The 13057-nt window shown below is 38.4% G+C and overlaps 1 protein-coding gene across 2 annotated transcripts in view; it reads right to left on the minus strand.

The window, feature by feature from the left end:
• Nucleotides 1–2865: 2865 nt before the first annotated feature.
• The window catches only part of POT1 (protection of telomeres 1), a 63495-nt gene continuing 53303 nt past the window's right edge, over nucleotides 2866–13057 (minus strand). For both annotated transcript variants that reach the window (XM_033161756.1, XM_033161757.1), the window contains 6 exons: nucleotides 12678–12883; nucleotides 10079–10214; nucleotides 8508–8602; nucleotides 6683–6774; nucleotides 5181–5286; nucleotides 2866–3998 (listed from right to left, as the gene is read on the minus strand). In XM_033161756.1, the coding sequence (XP_033017647.1) occupies nucleotides 3889–3998; nucleotides 5181–5286; nucleotides 6683–6774; nucleotides 8508–8602; nucleotides 10079–10214; nucleotides 12678–12883 (745 nt within the window). In that variant the 3' untranslated portion in view covers nucleotides 2866–3888. The remainder of the gene's footprint in view (nucleotides 3999–5180; nucleotides 5287–6682; nucleotides 6775–8507; nucleotides 8603–10078; nucleotides 10215–12677; nucleotides 12884–13057) is intronic.

Genomic DNA, 13057 nt, shown 5'->3' on the forward strand with positions numbered 1-13057 from the left:
GGTGGAACTTGCGCAAAAGTCCAGGAAATTTGAAAATTTGCCTTTGGATGGTAACCTCTCCCCCCTTTCTCCAGTAGAAAAACGGGAAATTTCCAACTTTTTAAAATAATACAATACTGTCTTAGGTCTGTGTAACTTTTTATAAAACGAGAACTACTAGTCTACTGAACATTATTTTCATTGCCCTTCAAAGGATGTGCCTATTGATGCTTGATGGTGTCACCATAACACATTAGAATTTTTTTAGATTATTTCCGGCCTGCTTGACTCAGGGCACTGCAACCCCACTGTAGGTATGCTTGTTCTTCGGTAAATCCAACTATATCCTGCAGGGTTTACATCAGGGATGGGGAAACTGTAGCCTGCCAGGTATAGCTGAACTACAACTTCCATAGTTCCTGACCACTTACCATGTTGGCTGGGGCTGATGGCAACTGGAATCCAATGCATGGAAGTCCACAGCTTCCCTATCTCTGCTTTACAGTACAGAACTGCCATGCCACTTTTACTTATTAGGTCTTCAAATAAACAGTGTCTTTCCTCTTTGAATTTTCCCCCTCCCCAGCCTTTGCACGCTCCTCCCAAAGTGGCTGTTACTAAGGTACAACACTGGCTACTTGCAGATTTTTTCCCCTGCAGCCAGGAAATTGAGGAGGTGGTTGACTGTTTTCCTCCTTTTACTGTGTTCTTCCTTCTCTCCCTTCCATCCCGCCCCATAATGCATTACTGGCTCCAATTTTGCTGTGGTTTTTGCTAAACTAATCCATTTCAGAATCCATTACTACACTGCTACTCATTGATTCTGGATTGTCGTAAAGTGAGATGACATGTAAACAAACAATCTTCCCCTTTACATGCAAATAGATGTTCAAATGACATTGATTCAAATAGACTTTGCAGAGAATTGGCAAAACGGGAAAGCTTCACTTTTCTTTTTTTTAAAAGCCGAAAACCTAGTTGAACACTGCCATGACTGAAGCAAAATATTGAATGAAGCTCCTACAGCCCAATGCAAATTCAAAATATTGAATGAAGCTCCTACAGCCCAATGCAAATTAGTCTATCTAAGGTATTTTTGAAAAGTGTTGGCATGCATTTGCTTAGAGGCAAGTTTCTTTGAATGCCCCAAAGCAACTGGCTCCACAAGGAATATAGTCAGTAATGCCCTCTGTGTGAACTTGTCGATTAGAAGTGTAGGACACTGAAATACTAATGCTAATAATGACCTTTCAGGCAGTATGTCGACCAAAGTGGTTTACATCAGCAACACAAAAATATTCAGCACAGGATAAAAAAATCAGTTAAAATTACAATGAACAGTATTCAATATAGGTACAAAAGCAAAGTGTTTGTGCAGAGGAGCTCAGCAAAAGGTCTGGGTGAAAATATATGCTGAAAATGAGGGTCAACCCTGATCACATTTGAAGGGGGAAGGAGCTCCACAAATGGGGGAGAAGGCATTCCACCCAATATGTGGGACATAAGCCACATATGTACATTTGTATGTACATTGAATTTGGCCCAACAGCATATACTATGCAGCAGAAGAGTTTTTTGTCTCTACACTTGAGAAACCCATATGTCAGAATATAACCCATAAGCCAGTTTTTCCCCCCACAATTGTGGAGCTGTTTTATGTCCAGCTTCCCCCAGTTATTGATACGTGTGTTGATAACAGCATGATTGTAGTGGGTGGATAGGGATTTGAGTGCCTATTTCAGTCTGGGCACATGCAGTGATCTGGGCTTTCACCTCTCAGTGCATGAATTCAGAAGGAAAAACAGGCATTTGCAGAGTGACAGAAGGATTGATGAACAAAGTTAGTTCTCAAATAGCCCCTCTATCTGGCATATAAGAATATGAAATATTACTAGCCCACCCTTCTACACATTTCTACATCAACAGCCTGGAGGAAAAAGAACCAACTTTCTTCCATTTACATAAACTTCCCCTTTTGGAGACCATGTTCATTTGCCAAGAGCAACTAGATTACAAATGTAAGGTGAACATTAAAAAGGGCATTAAGATTTTATTTTTATTTTGGGGGGGAAAGTGTTTATTAAACACGTGCGTATTTACAGTATTGAACATCCCAACATATCCAAATCTTATATTACAAAAACGTAATCTGAAAATGTTTGACAAAGTCAACACAAAACACACTGAATTGAGCTCAATTCAAATAAAACATGCCAAATAAAACACAAGAGGAAATAATGTTGCACACACACAAAACATTTGCAACAGAAGGTACCCTGCCTTGACAAGCTGCAGTTGCTGTGCTTAAACCCACTTAAGCTATTAAGCGCAAGTACAAAGGAATAAATATTTGGAAATGAGCTTTTTGGACCTGATTCCGCAGACATAAATTGTGCACAATTGATTTTTACTCCACTGATTCCACTGTGTGCACAGCAGCTCTGACATACATTGGGAGCTCTATGCAGACAGGGTCTGTCCCATTTTCTTCCAACTTTCAGGAATGTTAGGTTTAGTCAGGTGCACAGATAGTCTATAATAGGACAGTCTGCTTGCATGCAGTTTGGGATTGTGGCCCTTGACTAATCCGAGCATTAAATCCCATTGAAATCAATGGGATTAAAGTGCTTGCAACAGGGCTAGATTTTAAGACCCCTCCATTGTAAGCATTAATTCCCACTGATTAATTTTCCCCGTTTCTCATTGCTGAGTAGCAGATGCCTTGAGAAATATTGCCAGTCATACATTCCTAGGCAAAGAACTAAGCTCAAAGCCCTTATATTCAGTAGATTTGCAGTTAAGTGCTTTTGGGGGATCAGAAATAATGTCCATTATAGAAAAAGTCCACAAACAACTGCAAGAACCATCTATTCTTAATTATCTAAATAAAAAAGCCACATGATATGCATCAAAACAAATTTACTATGAATACTATATTAAATATTTTACATGGCTTGGAACACAGTGTTGTAGCTGCCAGCATGTAATACATTTTAATAAGATACAATTTTTGCCCACTGGATGAAAACTTTTTTTGTTTTAAAGTCTTGCATGAGCATACCGGACTGCAGATAAACAAACCCAGAGCAATTTGTTTCACTCTAAGAGCCAATTAGTACAGTGACTTACTAGCCTGAAACTCCACGGCTCTAAAACTGGTTCCCAAATCAGATTACGCACAGGAGAAAAGAAGATCAGCTGGAGAGTGTATCCAACACCAAATTTAGCTGCCTGGATCACGTGCAACATGATCTGACAGGCAAACACAATTGAAAGTGCTATCCCAAACAGCACTTAGCTGGTAGGTATTTTGTGCTCATTTTGTATGTACAGAATAGTCCAGATTCAAATACTATTACTGTACTGTATGCATGCACGTGCCTGATATTCTTGATATTTTACCTGTCTGAAAGCGATGGCATCGTATTGTATATTTCAACAGTGATAAGAAGCTAATAAAATCCTATCTGTATTGTGGCATAATCTGAAGCTTTCTACACATGGACTACTGCACTGCAACAATGTTTTCTAATCAAAGACAGCCTGCACCATTTTAGAGAATGGCCCCACATTGTGGCTTTTAGGATTGGCTCAAGAGTTTCTTTAAGGACTTTTGTTTGACCCTGAAAGTCATGCTAGACTAGAGGATAACAAACTAATAAGCTTTTTATGAGGGGGCGGGAATTGTGAGTTATGACTCTTGTGTATTACCTGGAGAAATGCAAAGAACGTATGTGGATTTTCCATGACAAACAACAGTATATTTAAAAATCCACAAAGAAGTACAACAAAGTACTTCTTTACACATTTAATAAAAGCACACACCTTACAACAACCCCTGGATCGTTTATATATTCAAATGAAATCAACAAACATTACAAATCCTTAAATATCCCAAGTAGCTGGATATCAGACATCTTCAGCGATCGTAGTGTCAAAAACCCGATAGCAAAGTTGCTGCTCTCTTCCATCTGTGACATAGTAGGATTTGATAAAACAGTCCAGCCATGGCAAGTCTTCTACAATCAAAAGCAAATGACTGGTTTTAATGTGTGTTTCTGTATTCAAGAATTGTGACCAAAAATACAAAAACTTGTATAGGCCTCGAAACATTAAGCATAAATCAGAATCACAGCGATGGGGCAGAAACAGTGGCACATACAATGTGGCTATAACCACAAGGGTATTGAACAGCACCACGGACTGCAATGTCTTAACCAAGACACTACAGTCGTACCTTGGAAGTTGAACGGAATCCATTCCGGAAGTCCGTTTGACTTCCAAAACGCTTGGAAACCAAAGCTCCCGCAGCCAATCGGAAGCCGCGTCGGACATTTGGGTTCCAAACTCACTTCCGGGTATGCAGCGTTCGGGAGCGTTTGCAACGTTCAACTCTCAAGGCGTTCAGGATCCAAGTTACAACAGAATACATATTTAAGATGCCAAAGAAAGCACTTATCCTACTTCACGTGAAACAAAAACTTGGTTAGGTAAGTCATGAAAAATTCAGCTGGGCTTCTGTTTGAAGCACTCTGCATCAAAAAAATGTCCCTTATACATGAACCGCTGCCAAGTGAAATCAATGTTCCTGTGTTTGCTAGCATGGCAGATATTACTTTTCTCATTTCTCCTCCCCCCTCAAATTCAGCATAAAATCAATAAAGTGTCATGGTTGTTGCTGAGTCTATCAGATATTTGCACTATGCGCAGTTAAAATTCTGAAGGCCAAAATGTATTTCTCTAGTTCTATTAGGGAGGAGAAAATATCAAAACAATCCACAATATTCTCACACAATGAAACTGGGCTCAATAATACACGGGCACAAGAAGCTAGCATTTGTCATCAAAAAACACAAATAGTTTCAATTCAGAAATATATACAGGCAGTCAAATTCTCGTAAGGGAAAGGGCAACTTTAAATTACTCTGGCAACCAATTGGATTAAATGTGGCTGGCAAATGCACAGAGGTCCTTTGTACCAAATTCAGAGTTATCCTTTGTACCAAATTCTGTTTCTACTATTGCAGCCAATGGAGAAATTATATATCTATATCTTTAAAAAGAACAGAGCTACAAACCAGTGTAGTTTTGGGGCACAGCGGGAAAAGATGTACTTTCTCTTTCCTACAGAGTGTAAAAATTAAAAAGATAAACTTAAGTAGATTTTAACCATGCTTCCAAATTTATGATAAGCATCTCACCTAGATTTGTGCCTGAAGGGCAAAGTTTGTTCATGATCCTTTCTATGTTCTCTTGAAAAATATTATTGATCAGGACTTCAGAAGCTGGAATTTGGAAGAAATCTTTCTGGAGAACAGGAAAAATGATGGAGATATAAATAAATTAGTCAATAGATATTTGGCAAAGAATGAAAATTTCATGTAACAAAAATATGTTTCACATTTCATGTTTTTAACACAATGCAAATGAAGAAAAACAGAAGAGAATAGTATTGTTTATTCACATAAGCAGCCTAATATTTAAATCTCTTTTTAACGTTCTGGTATAACAAGAAGGAGCACCTTTTTTAAAAAAAACATCTTCACTTTAATCCAATTCAAAAGTGAATCTAAACTCACCCTCTCAAAGGAATTCATGCCAGCCTTAGCTTTATTAAAATTCATAGCTAAAATAGAAATAATCTATCACATTTGTACAGACTAGATCTTAATAAAACATGAATGTATGTCTCAAGTGTATTTTGAGCAATTTTACCACCAATATGCAGTTAACTCACAGAATACTCTGTAGTCTTGTCTACTACACTATAAACCCGCATGCCAACACTTTGGAGTAAAAAATAACAGAAATTACAGGTGCCAATTAGTGCTATTCGGTACAATGTAATAACATTATCTCTGTTTTATAGCTTCTATGTAATCAAAGAGTTCAGATTCTAAATATTTTTGGAAGTTATACTGCTGTACCTTGTTGCAACACTTCAGCATATAAAGAACTGGTAAATTAAAGAGAAATTAAAAAATTTCCCCCTGTAATTTTCATGTCCATCTATTTGTAATAATCTTACTTTTTTTCAAGCATGTCAGACTGACAAGTTTTTATATGCTCCCCACATTCCTCTGTGAGGGAGTTGGCTGCCATTCTATCATTTTTTATAGAACAAGAATTTTTAAAAAAATCTTGTTTCTATGATTCAGCTTTGCTTAAATTCTAACTAGTGATGGGCAATCTGTCCCCAAGTAGAAAGGGGTCACTAATTAGTATTCCTTTTTTTCTTTTCTAGAGAATTTTAAATTAACACAAGAAGAGTCTGCTGGATCAGGCAAGGGACCCATCTAGTCCAACATCCTGTTCTCTTGTAGCCAACCAAATGCTCGTAGGTTTCCTGAGCGCAAGAACACTCTCTCCTCTCCTGTGGCTTCTAGTTGCTGATATTCAGAAAGATATACAGGTGAAACTCAAAAAATTAGAATATCATGGAAAGGTTCATTTCTTTCAGTAATTCAACTTAAAAGGTAAAACTAAAATATGAGATAGACTCACGACATGCAAAGTGCGATATGTCAAGGCTTTATTTGTTATAATTGTGATGATTATGGCGTACAGCTGATGAGAACCCCAAATTAAGAATCTCAACTTTGGGGTTTTCATCCCCTGTGCGCCATAATCATCACAATTATAACAAGCAAAGGCTTGACATATCTTGCTTTGCATGTCAGAGTACAACGCTTTCGTCTCTTACACAATCCATGAGATACACATCCAATGTTCCTGTCCCATCGTCCAGCATAAACTTCATCACAAAGACATATTCAAGGGGCACAAGTCCTAAAGCTAAACAGAAGGAAAATAAGTAGTTGCATTTAGAGATTACTCAATACAAGAGCAATAAAAAGCTAAAAATATATTATAGGTGAGATACAGACACCACTGTCACCCACTGATTTATTTCTGCTGTAGAGGATTCCAGTGTGAATGAATGGCTCCCAACTGAACTGCTCCCTCTATTGAAGTGAACTGCGCAGTGATGTGCACTCAAGGTAACATAGTAACACTGTGGAAGATGCTCAATAGTGTTTACATACACAATTGCACCCAGTGAAAATTTTAATTTCGTGTAGGCTTTATAAGTTATTTCCCAATAGCCAGTAGACATCTTGGCAGCATTACTGTGGATTCATTTTGTTCTGCCCAGTTCCATTCCTAAGGAAATCTGAAAGTGCTACCGATTCTTTGGCAGAAGAATGGTCCCCTGCAGAGAACTGCTCTGCTACGTATCCCATTAAAATAACCCACCAATTTATTTTGTATAGCTTAAATTCTTAAAGCAGAGTCCAATGAAGATATGAAGAGCCACTGAATCAAGTTTTCTGGTTCCATGTTAGTGTTTTAACACACAATTCTGGTTTCATTTTTGTTGCTGTTGTTGCTTAGGTAGAGTGCAGTGGGGCGGGAGAACAGAAAGCTGCTGGTTGTGTTTCGCCATTATGTCCTCTGCTAGGACAAGATTCATACGAGTGAATACAGTGCAGGCATGGAGCAAGACAGAGCAGTTGAGCTCCTCTTGCATGCTCAATTGCAGATCTTTTGAAAGGTGAATGCTACGCAACAGAGAAACCAGCATTTGTTCTTATTTACATAAATCAGCATCAAGGTCATTTCTCGAGAACAAAAGCCACCCTAAATAGAACTTGTGATAATTTGTGAATAATTACATAAATCAACTATCAAAATCAGCTTCCCCTGCATTTATTGCTTGTGATGGAGTTAATCATGCTTTATTTTACTTCCAGAAATTCGGGAATTCACATAACACACTTCCCACGGGGACGCAGCTCCATGCACAGGGACCGCAGCACGAAAAGCTGTGTTTATAACCTAACCATTCCTGGAAGTCCCTTACAAAATAATAATAATGCTTACACACCACTGCACTCTGTTATGGGGCTAACAGAAAAGCCCTATTACTTAATTCAGAGGCAATTTGAGTTTAGCATGCTGCTCTTTTCCAGGAAAGGTCCGTATGCTAAACTCAAATTGCCTCTTGCAGGCATAAAGTTGAAAGGGACCATGAGGGTCATCTCATCTAGTCCAACCCTCTGAAATCTCTTGCCCAATGTAGGGCTCGAACACAGGACCCTGACATTAAAGAGTCTCATGCTCTACCAACTCAGCCATTTATTACGTCTCAATGATGCCTTTATTTAAACAAGAAGAAGAGGCCTGTTCACAAAGGGGGGGGCAGGCTTTGGGCACCGTCTAATGTGCTGCTTTGAGTACCCTGAGTCAATCTAATTTGAGATTAGAGACACTTTATTCAACTTAATATAACTTTGCTCTCCTACGTGAACAAGGCACAAACGATGAGAGAAGCATCTTCAAAATAACAATTATTTTGGAATGAACCGCAAGTCTTCCTCTTTCTCCTGGACTCAATAACTTTTTAAATCTTCAGATTTATGCAGCTTTCTCCATACATGGACATTACTGGGTGGTTTTATTTACACTCAGGAATTATGAATAAAAATGCTTCTGAATAAAAAATATGGATAATAGCATAATCTAACCTTGTGCTATGGTAGTGGGCTCCCATGATGGCTCTTTCTGCGCAGCAAGGGGACTCAGGCTTGCAATTGCCTTCGGATTTGAACAGTGTTTGCACCTAATGTTTGAAACAAAACAATAGCATTATCTGTTCTGTATATTTAGCTTTTCTTAGAATCAAACTTGTCAGGAGAACATTTTCCTGCTGTTTTATAGACAGGTATTTTATATGGCCTAGAAAAGCAGTAAACTTTTAATGCCTTTTATAAGATACTGTCAATAAAAAATAAATTCCTTGGTCAGTTGAACTGAAGAATGTCAGGCAAATTGATACATTGCTAAGCATTTATTTTTTAAACACTGCTCTTTGTTGTTTAATGACACAAAACTGCTTCACACTATAGAAGTAATAAATCTGGTAAGGTACAATATGTTAAAAACACAACTCAATTAATACTTTACCCACACCCTAACAAGCAAATAATTTTGTTCTTTAGTTAGCAGTGTGAAAAAAAGAACTTAGAACATTTTTATAGCCACAAAAACTATCAACATAAAAATGGTGTTTGTAGGTCTTAAAAAGAGAGCTGCAACAAAGCTATTTTTCCAGTTAATAAAAGTATGCAAATGCTTGTATAGTGTGCTTAAAAAGACATTTTTTAAACTCTTGATGACTGCAGAAAATAAACCAAGTGTTGTTAGTGTAGAGAAAGTGAATGCTGTTGTCCAATATAATTGGGTCTAAGTCCAGACGAATTAAGAGCATGATTTCAGTTTCATTAGTTCCACTGACTTCTTTCCTTGTAGTAAGGAAGAATTTCTTCCCTCAAGAAATTGGCTCCATTATCGTTTCTAATGTCTGACCAAATTCTACCCTCCTGTAACTGAAACCCATTACGTAGATCTAACCCTCTGGGGGAGCAGCAGCAGCAAGCAAGACTTGGCGCCCTTTCCATGTACTTCAAGTATTTGAACAGTGCTATTATATCCACCCTTAGTCTTCTCTTCTGCAGGTTAAATATACCCAGTTCCTACAACCTTTTCCTCATAGGACTTGCTTTCCATATGGAATTCATTGTCATCCTGAACTACTTCTTCAAACGGTTTCCCCCAGAGATGGACACGGTACTACAGATGAGGCACAACTAATGCGATATTACCAGTACTTTTCGTGGCTTAGAAATGCCTCCATAAAAAGGTCTTCGCCATCTTTGCAGGTTTTGTTGACACGAATTAAATCCTGCCCCGGTGATCTAGTGGCACGTGGCACATCTGAGAGTATTGGTAATGCATGCGCAACTCCAGTGCATGAAACGACTTCCCAATTTAATTCGAAGGAGGCAGAAGTTATGCTCTTTGCACACTTAAGCTTGCTACCCTGCCCATAGCACAGGCATAAAAATAACACGAGCTTGTAAATTTGGACCCAGCTAGGAACTTATCATCCTGTCTTCTTCAATTTTATTATTTGCCATAGGGACAGATAATGTAACTGTAATTTTCCAAAGGTCTAACAAGTGATCAAAGGTTTCAGCATCAGAACTGGAGTTAAGAAGCCAGATTTAATATTGGTGTGTGTGTGTGTTAGATTTACCCATAGTGTTGTATATTCCCTTGCCAAAGAAATGGAGCTGAAAGATCCAGCAACACAAGATTGTCTTCTGTGGCTCTTACGGGTATAATTCCTTTAAATTTTTTCGAGAGCTTCAAGATTTCCTTCAGTGTGCCTCCTATTAATAAAAAGAAAAAAAAACTGTATTTAGGTTACTTTAATATTCTGATAACACGTTAAATAACAGCAGTGAGCCAAGTCATCAAATTTATCCCTAACCATCCTTGCGTATATAATGTGGGTACATAAATATTTGGATCCCAAGAAAGACAGACAATCATACAACTGTAGAGTTGCAAAGAACCCTAATGATCATCTAGTCCAACCTGCTGCAATACAGGAATATGCACCATATGGGGATTGAACCTGCAACCTTGGCATTATCAGCACCATGCTCTAATCAACTGAGCTATGCAGCCAATAAGCAGGCAGGTGGGCAAAGCCCACCTGAAAGTCTGTTCCAGCTGGATGAAGGATTCCAGGAGCCAGAAGGAGCCAGGTGAAGATGACCCCCAGGACCTGCTCCAGCTGGTCTGTACCCCACTACCAGCACCAGGGCTCCTACCACCAACTACTCTGTAGAAGAGAAGAAGAAGAGTTTGGATTTGATATCCCGCTTTTCACTACCCGAAGGAGTCTCAAAGCGGCTAACATTCTCCTTTCCCTTCCTCCCCCACAACAAACACTCTGTGAGGTGAGTGGGGCTGAGAGACTTCAGAGAAGTGTGACTAGCCCAAGATCACCCAGCAGCTGCAAGTGGAGGAGCGGAGAAGCGAAGCCGGTTCACCAGATTACAAGTCTACCGCTCTTAACCACTACACCACACTGGCTCTGTAGAAAGGATCCTGGAAAAAAATCACAATTGTCTTATTAAACTAGAATGTTATTGCCAAGGGCATAAGAATAACCAGTAATCTGTTCTCACAGCGGGTGGCAAAATGCCTATGGGAAGTCCGCAAATAGGACCCGAGTGCAACAGCACTCGCCCTTCCTGTGATTTCCAGCAACTGGTGTTCAGACAGCGGAAGTAGAACACAGTCATATTACTTGTAAGCCACCTTAGGACGACTGGTATCCTGAAGGTGGTATAGAAATAACTGAAATAAATGTGCTGTACACCACGCATGGAATGCAAGGTTAAAAATATAAAATACACAAATGTCCAATACGATTCATTAGGATTTCATAAACTGGCAAACACGATGAAACGTATTTCATGAAAGATACCAGTGGGTGGTATGTTGCAAGTTCAAGACTCGGCAGCCGAGGACCAATTAATTAATCCAGCTGAACCAAGAGGGACATGCCGTATTTTTCCATGTATAAAACTAGGGTTTTTTCCCTTTAAAATAATGTCAAAAATTAGGGGGCGTCTTACAGATGGAAAAATACAGTACTTCTTCTGTCTAGCTTCCAGCATAGGTCAATTTTCTTAGTCCAGTTGTGAAGCAAGCCGATAAAAGTTGTTGATTTCACGTGTTTTGTTTTATATTGTATTTTGAATACCACCTTAGAAGGTGAAGTATGCTCTGAGAGGAGATTCATAAATCATTATACAAATTAGTATCAAATCTGCTTCAATCAGTTAATTGCATTTTTCGCAAAAATAAAAATATAGAGCTCCTGAAACAAACAATTGTTGTTTGAAAAGCTGTAATAGAAACAGATGGGCACAGTCCACTAGGAGGTTCTCTCACAAAAGCCCACAAAATGAATGGCAGCTAAGTAATTCCTTTTCATTTAAGAGGCTCGGGCGCCCAAAATACATGAGGCTTGCCTACTGCTTTTCTCACAGTAGCATAACTTTATCTCTGTGAAAACACTGACATCCAGAGGATGACTAAGAACAGTACGTTTACAACAGGAAAGGCTTTTGGGTTTGTATATTATCCAGCTACTAGAAGAAAAAAAAGACATTTTCAGAGGGGGGAATATGAATTCCAACTAAAACTAAAAAGAAAAGAAATAAAGCTTTGGATTTATTATTCAGTGTCTCTATTCACAATCCACTATATAGCAATTCTCTCCTAAGATTATTCTTGTCCTCCCCATTTCTCTTCTCATGTTTAAATGTATTTCACAGATTCAAATCAAGGAGTGATACCTAAATTTCCTGCTTAGTTTTCCCTATTTTACCCCTGTATACAAACACCATTAAGTATTTTGCAGAACTAAGAGAAAGAAAGCAGATTTATTTGGGTGCAAAATTCAAGGTAAGATTTTGAGGAGGCAAAGACTCCATGGGAATGATTCATGCAATGTGTTTTATGCATGAGTCCATTATATATACAGGGATTGCCAATTAACAACTATACCATAGTGCATGAATTTTGTAACAAACTGGTTTTTTTTTTAAGTGCACACTTAAATTGGAAAACAAAACTTTTAATATATATGCTGCAAACATTTTCTCTTGTGAAGTTTTTCTGGTTTAGTGGAATCACATGAGGGTAACAGCAAGAGACAAATACTTTTTCTCAGGATCAAAACTTTTTAAAATAGTTAAACATTTCTTAAACTTCTTTAAAAAATATTTTGCAGCATACCATCCAATCTCTTACATACAACTGCATTAACTAACCTTCTATCATAATCAAACTGTCTTCTGGGTCTTGTAGCAGTTCATCATGCTTTACAAAATGAATAACCACACGTCGCTGTCCCTGGTTTTCAGTATCCCACACAACAGACTCGCAGAAAGATGTATTTTGTAAATCGGGCACTGGACATGTAGCTGAAGCCTCTTGTATAATTAGTTCAAGCTCATTCCCATCCGGAACCTCTTGCCTGGAAAAAACAAAACAAAAATTAAAGCCTGAAGCGAACTACGGAAGCCTGCTCAAAATTATATTGTGGAATATACCGTATGGGCCTGAATATAAGCCACACTTTCCCCCAAAATTCTGATTGTGAAAAGTTAAAGTGCGACTTATACTCAACGACCTTACGGTATGCAGCCAT

The sequence above is a fragment of the Lacerta agilis genome, chromosome 10 (genome assembly GCF_009819535.1).
Source record: "Lacerta agilis isolate rLacAgi1 chromosome 10, rLacAgi1.pri, whole genome shotgun sequence".
Taxonomy (NCBI): Eukaryota; Metazoa; Chordata; class Lepidosauria; order Squamata; family Lacertidae; genus Lacerta; species Lacerta agilis.